Below are 17,814 nucleotides of genomic sequence, written 5' to 3' on the forward strand. Positions count from 1 at the left end.
TAGGGGTAAAAATCAGGCAATTAAAGAATGTTCAATCTTGGAAAGGACCTCTGAGATCACCTAAGCCAAATGAGGAAATAGACTCAAGAAAGGTTCTTAATAGCATGGCCAACAGACACACAGCTCAGTATCTTGCTTACATATTCCAGTGATCATTCTACCACACTATGATTTTTAAATAATTGCCCAAAGCATATCAATGCATTTTCTTAAATATCACCCTCAAAAAATATTTACCCCATACAAAATATTATTAAACAAACCAAATAATTATGATGGGTCACAAAAGTTGTGTTCCCCATTCACACATAAAATAAACAAATATGTATTAATTTTTCTTATATGCTAAAAAACAATCAACATTAGAAAATATTCAATATTCTAAAAAAATTCACTATCTTCTAGTGCTTATGAACTTTATGTGAATTTTTTAAATGAATTTTGGAAAATTAGGAAATATTTGCTCACCATATCATCCATTTCTTCCTCTTTACTATATCGTGCGTAGTCTTTTCTTAAAGTTCTCATTAAAATCATAGAAACTAAGCCCACCAAGAAGATAACCATCATGAAAGAATTGAAAATTGAAAACCAGTGAATCTAAAAAAATACAAACATTACCAACATGAAACAGCAGTCATAAAAATCACAATCTTTATAACAATGTTAATTTAAATATGAGACTTTCATTTATAAAACATTGCAGGTCTAACTTGCTATGTTAAAAAAAATCTATATAACATAAGATAAATGGCTTTTATTACAAACTAATTTCTTGAAAATAGCAAGTTCTTCAATCTAGTTTAGACATATGATTTAAATGAAACTTTTCCAGAACAAATTTACTATTTAAATTGAGATACACCAAAATCATATGTCATACAAAAAAATTATCAATTATCAACTGATTGGTCATATTTCTATTTCAAATACTAACTAGTGGCAGCTGGCTGGCTCAGTAGATAGAGAGCCAAACCTGGAGACAGGAGGTCCTGGTTTCAAAACTGGCCTCAAGACACTTCCTTATCAGGTTTCTCTGGGCAAGTCACTTAGCCCCAATTTCCCAGCCCTTAACCCTCTTCTGCCTTGGAACCAATACTTAGGAACCAATTGTAAGCCAGAACACATGGGTTTAAAAATAAATAAAATTCTAAGAATATAAAGAAAAATAAATAAGTATCTAAACGCCTTGTTAACACCAAGCTCACTGCTTTCTCTATCAACTATTACCCACTTTTCCAGGCCAATTCAGTAATTTGTTCAATATGCTCAAAATTCTTTGGAACTATTGACCATTTTCATGACCCATCAGGCCCCATCATATCATACTTTATTAACATTCATGACTGAAGAATTTGACTGTCTTACCATTCTTTATTAGCCATACATGAGCATGGGCAAATCCTGAACTTACTTTGTCATCACAAAATCACAGCACACATCTTCAAAATTGTATTTCCCTCTTCCAACCATAATCATCTTATTTTATAAGCTATTATTGCTCTTGCTATCCCAACTCAATAATAAAAATAAAACAAACACATCTTCCTAACAATTGTGCATAACAATGTGCCATATTGGCCATGTCCAAAAATGAATGTCTCATTCTTCATTTTAATTTTATATCTTTGGCAAGAGATGGGGGGCTGGATTCATCTTTAGTCTTCTTGACTCATGGTTTATGATTGCATTAATCAGAACTTCAAAGTCTTTCAAATTTGTTTTTTTCTATAATATTGTCATTATATGAACTATTCTCTTAATTCTGCTCACTATTAGATCACACCTAATTTCCTCTAAAACTTGAACCTCCTCCTTCCTGTGTTATCCCACAAACTGTACACCCAATGAACCTAGAATTCAACCATCACATAATCTCAAACTTCAACTCAACCCTTCCCATTTCACCTAGTGTATTAGCCCATTACTGGTTACATCAGATTCCCTACTCAACCTGGACTTTATTAATTACTCTGGAGCTATCCTTACTTAGCATTTAAGATTTCTATATCCATCATCTCAATATAATTCTGGATCACACTTACACCATCTGCTTCTCCCATCCTCCTTCTGAATCACAAAAAGCACAGCTGGAAAACAACTGAGAACTTTGTAAGCATAGTTAATTACTAAGTGCAACTCTACTGGAGCATCCATACCACAAAATAGTAATCCTTTCATTTATCTCAATTATCTACTTAATTCTAAATGCCTGACCCAAACTTTTCCTCTTTGACACATCCTTCCTCTTGCACATGTGCTCACCATCTTCCATCAAGTCTAAGGAATAAGCTTTCTAAAAATTAGAATGGACCAAACAGAAACCAACAATTTCATGGCACAAAAAGAAATATTAAAATAAGGTAAAATGGCTGGAAAAAAAAAAGAAATACAAGTTATAACACACCCAAAAAATGACCTAGATAACAGATTGGGAAAGAAAAAAAATTAAGAATTATTTGATTATCCAAAAGTCATGACCAAAAATTAAGTCTAGACATATTTCTAGAAATCTTAAAATACCCAGATACCTTAGTACCAGAGAACAAATGAAAGAAATCCCAAATTAAAACTCTCAGAAACATTGCCACAAAAGTCCAGAGCTTTCAAATCAAAGACAAAAATACTGCAAGTACCCAGAAAGAAAGAAATCAAGTACCAAGGGAGCCACATTCAGGATCACATAAAATTTAGCAGTCACTTTTATGAAGAAGTAGAGAGCTTAGAATACAATATTCCAGAGGACAAAGGATATTAGGTTAGCCAAGAATAACTTGCTCAGCAAAACTGAGTAATCCTACAGGAGGGAAAAATAGACATTTAATGAAAGAGGATTTTCAAGCATTGTTGTATATAAACTTTTAAAGTTCAAACACAGAAGACAGCCATAAAAAAGAAACAATTATGAAGGAGTGAAAAAGGATAAACTACTATTCTCAAGTGGGGAGATAATAGATGTTTCCCTCTGAACCCTATCATCAGGGGTCATAAAGGAAGTTTAAATACAACAAAGGCCCTAGGAGGTTCTATTATGTCTTAATGATCTTAAAAGAGAGGAAGAAGAAAAGAGAATTCATCAGGAAGGAAGATTAGGGAGAATTATTTCACATAATTAGAGAATACAATTTGAAGTTGATATGAACAAAGAGTTGGCAAGGGGGGAGTGGACAAGGACAACTGTCCTAGAACTTCACTGTCATCTGGAATACACACACACACACACACACACACACACACACACACACACACACACGCGCGGCGCACAGGCACAAACACACACACAAAGATGAGAACAGAAATACATTTCATTCAAAAGGGAAAGAGGTGGGCAGCTGGGTAGCTCAGTGGAGTGAGAGTCAGGCCTAGAGACAGGAGGTCCTAGGTTCAAACCCGGCCTGAGCCACTTCCCAGCTGTGTGACCCTGGGCAAGCCACTTGACCCCCATTGCCCACCCTTACCAATCTTCCACCTATGAGACAATACACCGAAGTACAAGGGTTAAAAAAAAAAAAAAAAAAAGGGAAAGAGGAGGGAGAACAAGAACAAGGGTAGATTAAGGAAGGAATTATTTCTAATTAAGACAAACTGAGGATGTATTAAGACTTCCTATAAAGTGATTAGCGGTTAATATTTAATATTCTAATTCAAATTGATTTTATTTCAATGAAATAAATGTGGAAAAGCAGGAGTCAGGCAGAAAGAGTCTATTCCTTATTTGGAAAAACATAATAAGAGAAGTCAAGATGGGCAGCTGATTTTAGAGTGAAAACAAGGAGTCTGATTTTAGATACAATTGAGTTTAAGGTTACAGCAAGATATCCAAGAGGGAACATTTAGCAGGCAGTTTGAAATACAGGATTCTGACTCCATTTAGATCACTGACGCAGAAGCTGCACTGAAAAAAGAAACCACAATCTCAATTTTATGAGGTATTTTTTTGCTCCCAACAATTCAGGTTTAAGAAGACTGCTGTTTATAGGACAATAAAAACTGTTCTTTAGAAGTAAAAATAACCAAGTAAAAGAAAAAAATATTTTATTTACATATTAAAATCAAACTCATACAAAGACATCTAATGTCTTCCCATTAAAAGAAATGAACCATCTGTAAATGAAAAATATATGGGGAGTCACAAATCAGTGAAAACCCAGCATATACATACATCTGTGAATAGAAGCCCTCTGATGGGAAGAGATCTTGTAGGTCAAAGACCAAACTGACCAACTTCCATCCTAGTATATTACACAACAGTTTACAAGACATGCAGTAATGAAGTAGTTCAATTACTACTTCTTCATGAAGACTAAATTTAGGCAATAAGACCAAACAAATTTACTCCTAAAGAAAAAAAGGATTTGATATCAGAGGACTTGAATTCAAATCTAATTTCTGCATCCTGCTACCAGTATGGCTTTGGGAAAGTCATGAGACCAATTTCCTCATCTGTAAAGTGAAGAATTTGTGCTAGATGATATCTCTAGTCAATTTCAGCTTTAAATTCAGATCCTTTAATCTGCCAAGGATGGAAAAGCTTTTCCAAAGTAGTAGCTATTTTTCCTGATCAAGTGGTTGAATAAGAGTTGAATAAGTGAAGTCTATTTTCATTCATAATGAAATTAAAAGCAATTATTAATCATTATTAATAAGAAATGGTGATAACAGCCTACTTTCCCTAGTATTTTCTGATCTATAATGTACTTTCCTCAAAAACTCTTGAAAAATAATTAGTACGAATCCTTTTTTTTTATTTTTTTGTTAGGCCTTGAGAATTCATCAATGTAGAGAATTCCCAGTTAGGAAATTAACTATAAAAACTAGCACTTACTCAGGAACTGATAGTATTCTAAACTATGAGGTAGTGATACATTAAGTGACTTGCCTAGGGTCACAGAGTCAGTATACAGTAGAGGTGTGATTTGAATTAAGGTCTTCCTGACTCTTAAGGCTAGTTCTCTACATATCATGCCAACTGTCTCTTGATGAAAACAATATCTCCACTTAACAGAAATTGAGACTCAGAGTGTTTTAAAGTAAATTAACCAGTTACATGACTAGTGGTAGCATAAATGAGACTAGAACTTGGTCTCTTGGTTTCCATATTCAATATCCTTTTTATGACAACATACTAAGGCTGCCAATACACTGCAACCAACAAAGCAATGAAGATTTAAAATTTAAAAAAAAAAAAGTGGCTTCCTAAACATGAGACATTGGTAGAACAAGGCAAAATGCAGTCTGAGTTCACTGCTTAGCCACTCCTTTTTCCCCTTTAAAAACTGCTATCCCCTCCCCTTTCAAATGAATAATAAAAATAAGAAAATTATTTTAAAAATAATAAAACATTTATCATAAACATTAGTATAGCAAAAATAAATTCCTCCATTGGCCATGCCTGAAAATGTATGTCTCTCTGCATTTTAAGTTCAGCACTGGCAGAAGACGGGGTTGGGTTGGCACCTACTTTTAAAAATTCCTATCAACATGAGTACAAGCATACACATAGCATTCCCACTGTAACTGCTATTACATCTGCCCCAAATTCCTCCAGTGAAAACAATATTCCCACCACTGTAGCCATTATTACTGCTACTCCATCACCTCCTTCATTCCAGTCAATCTCAATAAGAGAACCAAACCTCATTCTACAAGGTAGGAAAGGTCTCTCTGGCAATGGATAATGTGTTCTGTTGAAACCTAGAACAAATTTCCCCTATTCTCAATGACAGTATGACCATGGGAAAAATCATTTTACTCCTCCGACTCTCAAGTTTCCTTAGGTGTCACAAATGAGGAGCTGGGTTATAACAACATTAGCTCCAAAATTCTAGAATTCTATGTTGCTTTTACATGAGTTTTGTTGAGCCAGACCAAGAACAAGTATTACTAATAACATTTTCCTATAAAATATCACATTTACATTATATGTTCTAATCAACACTTTTTGTAGTAGTTGGAGATTTCCTATGTTTGTGAGAATATTACAGGGATAGCTGTACCCAAATTATCATCACAAGAAGAATAGTATAGAAACAAAGAAATCATGAGTCTATGGGTGGTAGCTTGAGTGGGGAGCTTATGTTTCCCAAAGAGCTGCCAGGATTTTGAAAGGAGTGAAATTGGGGAGGAAGATTATTATGCTTCTCCACTTCCCCTAGTCATCATTAGCAGTGGTAATAGTGAGTCGGACTGTAGTAGAAGCTAGTCTCAGGAACAACATGCTAAAATACTTCACTGATTATTTGGGGTACACATCTGCTCAACTAAGTCTGCTCTCCCCTCCCCCACCCCCAAAATATAAACAACTGAAATTTTTCTTTCTTCTGGAGACATATGATTAAATCTTATATGACAAAGGGATAGGTCACTGGAATTTCTGATGGAACTTCAGCCTGGACCCCACACAGAAGTAGGCAAAAGCCTAAGAACACCAACAATCCTGTGCTATAATAGAGCAAGATCAAAATAAAAAAGACAAAAGAGTTTCAACCCTCCAGGTCTCCAGATATTAGTAGTGTCCCTCTATCCCCAGCTCTCATTTGTGTCCTTTTATGAGAGCCACAAAAAGCTAAACCCAAACTGTTCTTCTTTCAAAGAGAGACACTCACATGATTTCTTCAAGACTAGAAGACTCTAAAAAAGCTGTGCAATATTCAGGACTTAAAAGATACTATTAACACTCTAGGCCTACAGCTATGAGTCACACATTCAGAGCTACAAGAGAACTGGTGTCCTCATGTCCAGCTTGCTCACTTTACACCTGAAGAAAATAAAGCATAGTGGTAAAGAAAGAGGGTTGGGGTCTCACAGCTGAGAGAAGCAGATTCCCATCCACATCTTCCTGACCCTAAACTCTCCACCAATTAGCTCAAGAACAACATGACCATCTTACACCCAACACGTGCTCATTCAGACTTCCTACAGGAGGTAAGGTCTAACCCTTCTCTTCCTTTCCCTTTCCCCCTTCCCCTTTCTTCATCATGCATTCTCTTTGCCCCCCTCCCCTCTTCCAGACACTATCACTACCACCTCTAGCACATCCTCTTTACCTGTTCTCAATTTCTCCTTTAAAGATGTAAGCTCCTTACAGACAGGAAAGGTCTTGCTAGCAAGACTTCCTTAGTACAGGGACCAGCAGCAGCCTAGCCCAGAGTAGGAACTTAATAAATGTTCTATCTACCCATCCTGCAGAGTCTCTAATTTTCTTATATAGAAATTTAAGATCCCAAAGAGCCATGTTTTAGTTGGAAAAGGGATGGTCATTAATCTGTCAGCAACATGTAATGTGTACCAAAGAAGAGCCTTTGGTGGAAGAAAAAAAGCGAAAGAAATTGATATCCATTAAATGTCTTAAATATGCAAAATATTTACATACCCTGTGTTGAAAAAAAGATGGATCAAGATATTTGTCAAATCGATCTTCAAATTTTATATCTGATTTTTTCCATTTCACCTGAAATAAAGTTTAATTTGAAAAGTTTAAAACAACCAAGGAGATAACAAAACTTTTAAAGGAAATTTTTGGGAAATTTATGAGTATTAAGAAACTAGAGAAAGAATGGAAAGTGGATGTTATTGGTATTTCAAAATAGCCACAACAAATACATTTTAACTTTTTCCTATAAAGATCATCTAAGAGTGATAATTGTTCAGTAAAATATTTTGATCTAGGATAAGCTTAATATCTGAAATTAAATCACTTTCAACCAGAATAAGAACCAAAAGAATTTTTCCTTTACTTATTTAATAATTATTTCTACTTGCTGATACCAAAAAACTTCAAAAGTAAAATTATTCAATTATTTGCACTGGTACATATACACAATGTTTGAAAAACTTTAAAAATTGATTACTATTAAGTTCGTCTTTTCAGTTATCTGGGCCATGGGGTGTAAAAAAAAAGATTCTATTTAATTTACTTTCTTTGTTCTACCATTCCCAATCTCAGCAAGTAACCTGAGTAGGCTTTGCCAACAGGATTGCTAAAATCCCCTTTCTGATGAACATTTCAGTGACACATTCTATCCCACCCAGTGGGGTATGAAATTGCAATCTGGTTTGTTTCTGTCCTGCCAAATGCCAGTAGGCTCCAACTTTAAGGTGAATATCTATCAGCATTCATTGTTAGAAAGGAGATAATATAAAGAATTGTATATTATGAATATGTAGTTGTTCTAATCTAAGAGCCTAGTTTTGGGGGGCAAATTTTGTGATATCCAGGAGCAAATCTTGTAGAACAAAATTTAATTTATGTGCAATATAGAAAGCTATAGTCTAGTTGCCCTTTTCCTTAATTAAGAAACTGGTTTCAAGATGATGGAATAGGTAAATCAAATAGAAGTTCTAATATTTAGTTACAATAAATTTCTTGTACTCAAATAGACAAAAGTTGTAATAAATTTTTTGTTCATTCAATTCTAAAAAAGACTTGATTTTTTGTAAGGGACATGACCTAAATATTGCTCCCTGAATGGCACATTATTTTAATACTTACTGAATACGACATTGAGATTTTGGTATTTGCTATCAATTTCACCTTTCCTTCACTAGTTAGGTTAACATCCACAATTCGATTTCCATTGAAACCTATTTCCAGCCTTTTGTAGGTCCAAAGATAGTAATCTTCAGCATCTTCATCTGCTTCACCAACAATACCTATAAAACACATAATGCTAACATTTAAAATGCAGTATCACTAAATATTTAGTAATTTTTTATGTGGTTGTAGATAAGTGATTAATTTTTGGTACCAGGATCATAAATAAAAAGTGAATTTAAGAATGAAAGATGTGAATGTTCTCTTTAGAGCATGAAAATTGAGGTGTAGAGAAATGAATGTAGTAGAAATGATGTGGAAAAGTAGGGGGGGGGGGAAACCTTTGTAAATCATTATGTGTATAGTCAAGTAGATCATCTGAGCATGAGGAATATGTGGTGGAAAGGGCATTTGATTTAGAAGCAAAATTCTGGCTCTGTTATTTAGTAGATGTTTGATCAAAAGAGGTTTTTTGCTTGTTTGTTTTTGTTTTATTGTTTTTTTTTTAATCAAAGGAGATATCTATGAAAGTGCTAGCTTTTTTCTGATCATTTCAATTTCTTGTTTAATAAAATTATATATTGCTAGTTTGGAAAATCTGAGGAACTTTATATTTAATAATTTTTATGATTAAATAATGATAAAAGTACTTCCGTGTTACTTTAACCATGCTGATATTGCAACTGTTTTTTATGTAACTGTAGACATTTTGTTTAATTTGCAGGTTGCTGTTTGTTGTATCTGCTTTTTTGTTATTCTTCCCTTGAATCTTGTTGGTACGATTCTAGGACGAAATCTGTCAGGTCAATAGATAGATGATAGATAGATAGATAAACAGATAGATAGATGAATGGATAGATAAATGGATGAATGAATGGATGGATGAATGGATGGATGGATGGATGGATGAATGAATGATAGTGCATGAATGGATGATGACACTTACTCTGTGTCAGGCACTGTGCTACATGTTGAAGATATAAATACAAGCAAGAGGGGGCATCTAGGTAGCTCAGTGAATTGAGAGTCAGGCCTAGAGATGGGAGGTCCTAGGTTCAAATCTGGCCTCAGACACTTCCTAGCTGTGTGACCCTGGGCAAGTCACTTAACCCCCATTGCCTAGCCCTTGCCACTCTTCTGCCTTAGAACCAACATACAGTATTGATTCTAAGACGGAAGGTAAGAGTTAAAAAAAAAAAATAGAATTGGGCAAATAGAAGCCAATGACTTCACAATGTATCAAGAATAAAACAAAATCTAAAGAATGAAAAAATAGAAGAAAATATGAACTCTCTCATTGAAAAAACAATTGACCTGGAAAAAAATGTATAGTCCCTGCAAATTACATCAGGGAATATGCCCTAGATTAACTGCTATAAAATTCTCCTCAGAAGGAAATGTATGTTTTATAATCTATAATGTAAAGTTTAAATTCTTTGAGAGTAATTTTAGGATAAGAAATTTGCCATCTCCCCAGAATCTAGACAATGAACCTGTTTGGAGAAGGCACCATGAAGATGCCTGTAGAGCCTTCACTGGATCATGAAGATCCAAACTGAACTTTGGGGTACAGTTGATTGAACTATGGGGAGTTGAATGCATTTGTTTTGAATGTACACTCTTATGCCAATAGGGGACTGCCCCAATTGGCTAGTTTTTTATCCTCTTTTCTTTTATCCCCAAATTTCTGTAATTTAAAAGTTATGTTTACAACAGCATTCAAGGAGACCAGTCTCTTTCTACTCTCAGGGGGGAATGTGTTAGTGGAAATTTGGGGTTCATTGAGCTTAAATATTTAGATATATGATATAAACTTCCTATGGACGTTTAGGGGACTTGAGAACTACATTTCCCATGATTCAACGGGTTTCCTGTCTTACATGGTGACGGGAGCTAACGTAAAACATAGCTTAAATAGAGAGAACTTGATTGGGAAGCTCTCTTTCCTATGAGGCAGCGAGGTGGGAGAAGGTAATGGCAGGCGATTTGAATTAGATCTTAGCAGGTATGTGGTCTTTCTTAAATTTACCAATATGGATTTAAATAAAATATTAATACTTTTATCTATATCCATCTATATCAATTTTAATCATAACAGTGCCCTTTGTAAATGTCCAGAACTCCTAAAAGTAGATAGCTCTAGTCCTTATACTCATAACTCAATATACAACTGTTACTATTTTATGATATAGAATATAACATGTTATATGGTGTAACATATATTATATATTATTATTTATTTTATTACTCCTCTAGGCTGATGCTTCCTTTGGTGACTACAAAGGTCTATCTAAATTCAGTTTTTCTCCTTTCCAACAAAAGCCTATATAAAACTACCCCTCCTGCAAAGCTCTCAAATACCATTTCCTCCACAAAGACTTCCCTTAATGCTCTTGTCCTCCTTCCAAACTCCTGGAGAACTTGATAGCATAATATATAGCATGTATTTATTGACTAGTTTGTATAGTCTCACACTTTCCTGCAATTGAGGACATTCTTTACTCCTTTAATAGCCCAACTCACCTGATCTTTGCCACTGAAAATACTACCAAAAAAAAAAAAAAAAGACCCATTTCAAATACCAACTGATTGATGAAGTCCTCTTTGATTCTGGCTGAAGCCCAAACAGAATTGACCAGACCTTGAATAATAACAACAATTCATATTTATATAGCATTTCAAGGTCTGCCAAGTACAACCCTCTATTTTACAGATAAAGAAATTGAGGCTCAGAAAAGTTAAGTGACTTGTCCAAATAGCTAAAATTTATATAGCACTTACATGTACTATCTTATTTAATTCTCACAATGAAACTTACATAGCTGCTATTCTCGTTTGATGATTTTTAAAACTGAAGCAAACAGCAATTTAGTGACTAGCCTAGGGCCAAAACAGCTACTAAGTATTTGAGGCTATATTCAAACTAAGGTCTTTGAGGACTTCCTGAGTCTAGGCCCAGGGCTTTATCAACTGTGCAACCTGGTGGCCTCAAACTCACACTGTAACTGATAGTATGATATAAGGAACTAAATGTGAAAGAAGATTCAGTGCATTAATAACAACAATAATAAAAAACAATAACATCAGGTGACATTTATATAGCTCTTATAATGTGCCAGGAATTTCACTAAATGCTTTATTAATAACTATATTATTGCTTCAAGGATCAAATATAAGCTCCTTTTTTTTTTAAAGCCCTTCAAAACCTGGCTGAAATCTGTCTTTCCAACTCTGTCATACAGGGCTCCATTTTTGGCATTCTTGCAGTCTACCTAAAGTGGCATTCCTGCCATTCTTCCAACACATCACTTCATCTCTTACTTCCATGCCCCCTTTTTCACTGGTGACATCATAGTTTTGAATCACGCCCACTTCATTTTTACTTCTAGCAACAGCTTCCCAATGAAACCTTTTGTTGTCCCCGCCAAAACCCCTAGACTGTGCTTCCAACTGCCTACTAGAATATGGGCATACACCTTGGTCTTACACCCACAGCAAGGAATTTAAAGATCTGGAACAAATTATAAACACATGTTAAATTCATCTCCTACTACTCTCTTCTATAAACCCCTCTTATCCAACCAAATGGCTTACTTTGCTGCCCCTCTCACTGTCCTGTGAAGTCCAAATGATGCAGCTTTCTTTACACAAAGACTTTTGGGTATGACTTTTGTTTTGTACTTCTCCAGCAGAGAAACTCCTGATCTGCTGCTCTGAATTCATTAGCATTAACAATCTTGTAACACTTATTTCCTAGTGCATTGTTACATATCAATAATATATATGCTTGCTGCTATCACCAACTAGACACTAAGCTCCATTAGGGTAAGGGCTTTGTCTTATCTCTTAGCAGTTTCAGAATCTAGCACAGAAGTTCAATAAACATTTGTTGGTTTGCCAATCAATCCTTGGTTTACAATTGATTAAGAACTAAGAAATTCAGATAATTTTTTAGACCATGCCATTATTTTGTATAGATATGTTTCCAAAACTTTTCTTCTAGAGAAGCTCTCTATCATTATTAGGTTTAAAAAGGGAATTGGCTACATAAAACATTCTAAGACTTGCTAGGCAGTAACCAACTGATAACAAATCATCAACAGCAGTTATGAGGAACCCCCCATATACATTAAAGAATTGCCTGCATGAACAGTGTGGTCCCCTTTGCCCAAAGCACAGCAGTGATGCTGGGGCAAGAAAAGGTCATAGTTCTCAGCCCCCTGCTGAGTCCCTTTTCTGTTCCTCCCAATAATCAGCACTTCATCAATCAGGAGGCGACCATCCTGTGAGAATGTAAATTATAATTTAGAACTCCATGTTCTCTGGGCTACTTTTATGCTTCAAGTAACAATGCTCTTCACAAAAACAAAACGGCACCCTGCCCTCTGGCTTACATTACTTGGAGGGAGCAGCATGGATACAGATAAGTAAATACCAAGTGGATAAAAAATTAAGTAAAAAATATTTTTCAGAAAGCAAAATACTAGCAATGATACAGAGATCTGGATAGGTTCCTACAAAAGAAGGTATTTGAGCTAAGATTTTACAACATAGAGATGAGGAAGGAGGGTCCTCCAGACATAAGAGAAAAAGGAATACAGAAAGGAAGTCATATCATAAGGTCATAGATTTAGAATTAGAAAAGATTTTAGAGGCCGTCTAGTCCAAACTCTTCAATTTACAGATAAGTAAAATGAGGCCCAAAAAAGATTAAATGACTACCCAGGGTGACAGGGTAAAGCCAGGGTTTGAACTCATATTTTCTCTTTCCAATGTAACACACTGCCTCACAAAGAATGGTAAATAGGCCAGTTGGAGGAAACAAAGTGAATAAAGGAGAATAATATATAATAAAATGACCCAGTAGGTCCAAATATTTGTTTCAGTATATGGCATTTCATACATACAATTCTCCTGTTCCTCACACCCAGTAAGTCGCTTACATGATTACAGGATTTGGATCTAATTAGGCTCTAAGAGGTTAAAATCCTTATCTAAAACATTTATAGCATGTTTTTATTTATAGCAGCTTTTTGAGGTAGCAAAGAATTGGAAACTGAGGGAATATTTATCAATTAGAGAATGACTAAACAAGTCGTGGTACGTATTTGTGATGGAATACTATTGTGTTATAAAAAATGATGAGCAGGATGCTTTCAGAAAAATTTGTAGACTTAGATGAACTAGTGCAAAGTGAGCAGATCCAGGAAAAGTGTACTAAGTAATAGCAATTATCATATAATGATCAACTATGAGTCACTTAGCTATTCTCAGCAATACATAATTCAAGACAATTCCAAAAGGCTTATAATGAAAAATGCTATCTGCCTCAAAAGAACCAATGGAGTCTGAAGGTAGATTAAAACATCCTTTTTTTTTTTACACTTCATTTTCCTTAGGTAGTTATGGGGGTGGGGATGGGATCTATGTTTTCTTTCAAAACATGGCTAAAATGGAAATATATTTTGCATGACTACACATGTCAAATCTATGTCAAATTGAGAGGAGAGAATTTGGAACTGTGTAATTGGAATCTGAACCCCAGAATTACAATCCCCAGCACCTCACTCTCCTCACATTACATGCTGACATAGACAGGATATAAATTTTGTGTAGCCCTGCCTCTCACTCTCTCTTCTTATGATCGCAGGCAGCTGTGGATGCAGGCTTTTTGAGAGCCAGGAGAACTTACTTACCTGGATGTACTTTTGTTAGATAACAAGTTTTTATACTTCTAGTTCCTTTTTATTCCTTTTACTTCAAGTGATTAATAAACTTTATAAAATTAATACTTCCTTAATGTCTTAGTTTGTAAGATTAAATCAAGTGGTGAATTAGCTAAAATGTAAACTGGAGCCAAAGTTAGAATTTTTACCCTATATTCAACTCAGTTACTAAGAAAAAACCTTTTTAAAACATTTAATTACTGTTCTCATTTCCATCTACCCCTACATTCCATTCCCTTAGCCAAAGAAAAAGAACTTGACAATGTTTGCTTAAGATTGAGCAGGTTAAGTTTAGGTGTTCTTTATTTGCCTAATAGATGATCCTATATAGTCATACCCAATATGAAGGGATAGGTAAGCAATAAATACGAGTGGGAGCAGCTGAGTAATTCAGTGGATTAAGAGCCTGGCCTAGACAGGAGAGATCCTAGTTCAAATCTCACCTCAGATACTTCCTAGCTGTGACCCTGAGCAAGTCACTTAACACCCATTGCCTGCCCCTTACCATTCTTCTGCCTTCTGCCTCTCATTCATCTTGGAACCAATATATATTATTGTTTCTAAGACAGAAGGTAAAGGTTTTATAACTAAAAAAAATGAATGAACAAATAAATAAATAAGTGGATGAGGGGCTGAATGAGGAGGTTAGATAGCTTTCCAAATGCTTCTCAGATAAGTGCTGTATATTTCTGGAACAGCAGGCACTTAATAATTCAAATACAGTCCAAAAATAGCCTACAGTTGGGTAACTTTTGGATTATGTTCCATTAAGGATAATATACACTAAATTCTCTTGACTGGCATAGTGGTTAAGTGACTTGCCCAGGGTTAAGTAACTTGCCCAGGGTTACAGAGCTAGGAAGTATCTGAGGCCAGACTTGAACCCAGGACACTTCCCATCTCTAGGCCTGGCTCTCAATCCACTGAACCTCCTACCTTCCCCCTTTAGCATAGCTTTTTAAAGGGGAATTGTTCCAAAAGTTTTTGATATAAAAATTTTGGAGAAAAAAAATCAAGAAAACAGCAAAACTAAGAATATTTACAAGAGCTTAACTATATCATACCACTAAATAAGTACCAGAATTATATAGCCAGATCATATATAAATCTACCTTTTCATTATATGAAATAATCACTTCAAAACTATTTTAACTTCAAGTTTATTTTAAACCTCTGAATTTCAAATTAATATTGTTTCATGCTGTACAACATTTTGTTCCCTTTGGAAAAGTATGTTGGATTTAGTTTTCTTATTAATTTGGTTTAGTAAGAATGACATTTACTCAAAATTAGTAATAGGGGACTATGACAACATAGTAAAATAAATTATTTTATATATAATCAAAACATGTTCAGAATAAAGAATTACTTCAACCATTATAAAAGCAATAACTAGTTCGATGCAAAATGATTAAATAACGTTGATTTTAAAAATGTCAAAAGCATTTTAAATTCTACATTACTTACCCCATATTGGTAAATCATCAATGTACATCTGGTACCAATAGTGATTCTTGATAGCATATACAAAAGCATCTCTCTTTGCTTTGTCTAAGTCAATTTCACAGTAGTTGGTCTGCACATCATCTGCTTAAATTAAAATATTCTAATTAGACCATAAACTTAGTTGTGAGGCAGTTATACAATGAAAAATACACATTAAAAAAAAGCCACTTTCCCTAGGCTTATTATTTTCTGATTTTAAAACTTTCCTGTAGTTTTCTCTTCTGTAAAATAAGAACAACAGTAAGATGAGACTAGAATGATTAATTGCCTGACTCTAATAAGAATGAATAGATCATCAATTTATTCCTAAAAAGATTCCTCAACCTACCATTTCCTTCTCCAGTTTATTTTGCTGATGATAAGGAACTGAGGCAAAAAGCTTGCCCAGAGTCATACAGCTAAGTGTATAAGGCTAGATTTGAACTTGGGGAGAAGAGTCTTCCTGCCTGACTAAGTCTAGTATTCTGTCCACTGTACCACTAACTGACCCAGAAAATAACATACCTGACTACAATATAAATAGAAAGAATAAACAATCAAAACTGAATGCTGTGAAATTATTACCAACCTGGGTCCCAAAATAGATGAGAAAATGCCTTCCCCAATATTTCCTTGCAGAGGAGGGGAACCAAGAATGTGGAAGAATAAATACAATGTAAGACCTTTTCAAAATGTTGATAAGGGTTAGCTCTCTAGAAGAGGTTAGGGCTTTGAAGGATATAATGGAAAATGTAGGTGATGTGAAAACAAAATATATCAATATAAATTTTTTATAAAAGTAACGAAGGGAAAGGGAATATTTGAGATGTGCTTATGAAGATAAGATTACATTAACATAAATTGTTTCAAATAATGAGGTCAGGGAACCAAATAATATGGCAAAGAGCTAATTTTTCTAGACCTCTCTCCTCTTCTGGTCTCTTCCAACTTAAAAACTAATTACCTTTACAATTCTTGTCTTAAGGTGCAGAAGACTGAGAAATCAATAAATAAAACAAACCTTCATTCTCATAATACTCTCTTTGACTATGAGTAACAAGCACATAGTACTTCTCTTGAATTTATGATATGCCCTGTTTAAAACTGAACTTTAGTATCTGACTTATCAAACCTACCTTTTCTCCTAACTTCCCTATTCTGTCAAACGTACCACCATTCTCCCAGTTACTTACATTTGTAGTCTAGGAGCCAATCAGTTGAGAAATTTGGGGGACTGACAACCTTGTATGAAGAGTTCTTCACAAAATAGAGAATTCCTAAATAAAACCTACTATATATAAGAAATCAATGATAAGAGCCATGACTAAATGCCCCTAGGGACTGGAAGCATAATATTCCCCAAACTGCTGGGGCCCAATAGATAAAGTCAAAGGATATAAATAGTTCTCAAAGGAACTGCAACCCAATACTAAACATATGAAAGATTGGTCCAAATAATTAATAAGAGAAATACAAATTGAACCAACTCAAGTTTTATCTCACAAACTCCACACTGGCAAAGATGATAGGAATAGTCAACCCCATTAAAGTGGTTGATAGACACACTAATGTCATGTTGATGGAGCTATGAATCAGTACAACCTTTTGAAAAGCAATTTGGAATCATATAAATAAAATTATTAAAATGTCCATATTCTTTGGCCCAGAGATTGTACTTGGCTTATATCGTAAAGAGGTCATTTTAAGTAAAAATTTCTAATATTCCTCATATAGACCAAAACATTTATAGGAGTACTTTTTATAACTATTTAATTTAGTTTTTAATTTAATTCAACAAAGAATTAGAAACAAAAACAAAATAAATACCCATTGCCTGGAGAATGTCTAAAGAAATTGTGGTACTTGAATATAATGAAATATTACTGTGCTATAAAAAAATGATGAATATGATGACTACAGAAAAGCATGAAAAGATCTATATGAACTGAAGAAAAGTTAAGTAGAATTCAAGGAAACAATATGCAGAATAAAGTACATTGTAGAAAGAAAAAACAATCAAAAAAGTATCAGAAATAAATTACAATGAATTACATCACTCCAAAGAAGATA

At 34.5% G+C, this 17,814-nt stretch overlaps 1 protein-coding gene across 2 annotated transcripts in view; it reads right to left on the reverse strand.

Moving 5' to 3' along the window:
* Positions 1 to 17,814, reverse strand: part of TM9SF3 (transmembrane 9 superfamily member 3) — a 78,552-nt gene that overhangs the window by 32,537 nt on the left and 28,201 nt on the right. Inside the window, exons 3-6 of one of the 2 annotated variants that reach the window (XM_044665731.1) lie at positions 15,727 to 15,846; positions 8,492 to 8,652; positions 7,373 to 7,450; positions 469 to 600 (exon numbers count right to left, since the gene is read on the reverse strand). In XM_044665731.1, coding sequence (XP_044521666.1) covers positions 469 to 600; positions 7,373 to 7,450; positions 8,492 to 8,652; positions 15,727 to 15,846 — 491 coding nt within the window. Of the gene's footprint in view, positions 1 to 468; positions 601 to 7,372; positions 7,451 to 8,491; positions 8,653 to 15,726; positions 15,850 to 17,814 lie in introns of both variants that reach the window. The other variant, XM_044665730.1, reaches the window with a different exon arrangement.

This window comes from Gracilinanus agilis, chromosome 2, assembly GCF_016433145.1.
Source record: "Gracilinanus agilis isolate LMUSP501 chromosome 2, AgileGrace, whole genome shotgun sequence".
NCBI classification, from domain to species: domain Eukaryota; kingdom Metazoa; phylum Chordata; class Mammalia; order Didelphimorphia; family Didelphidae; genus Gracilinanus; species Gracilinanus agilis.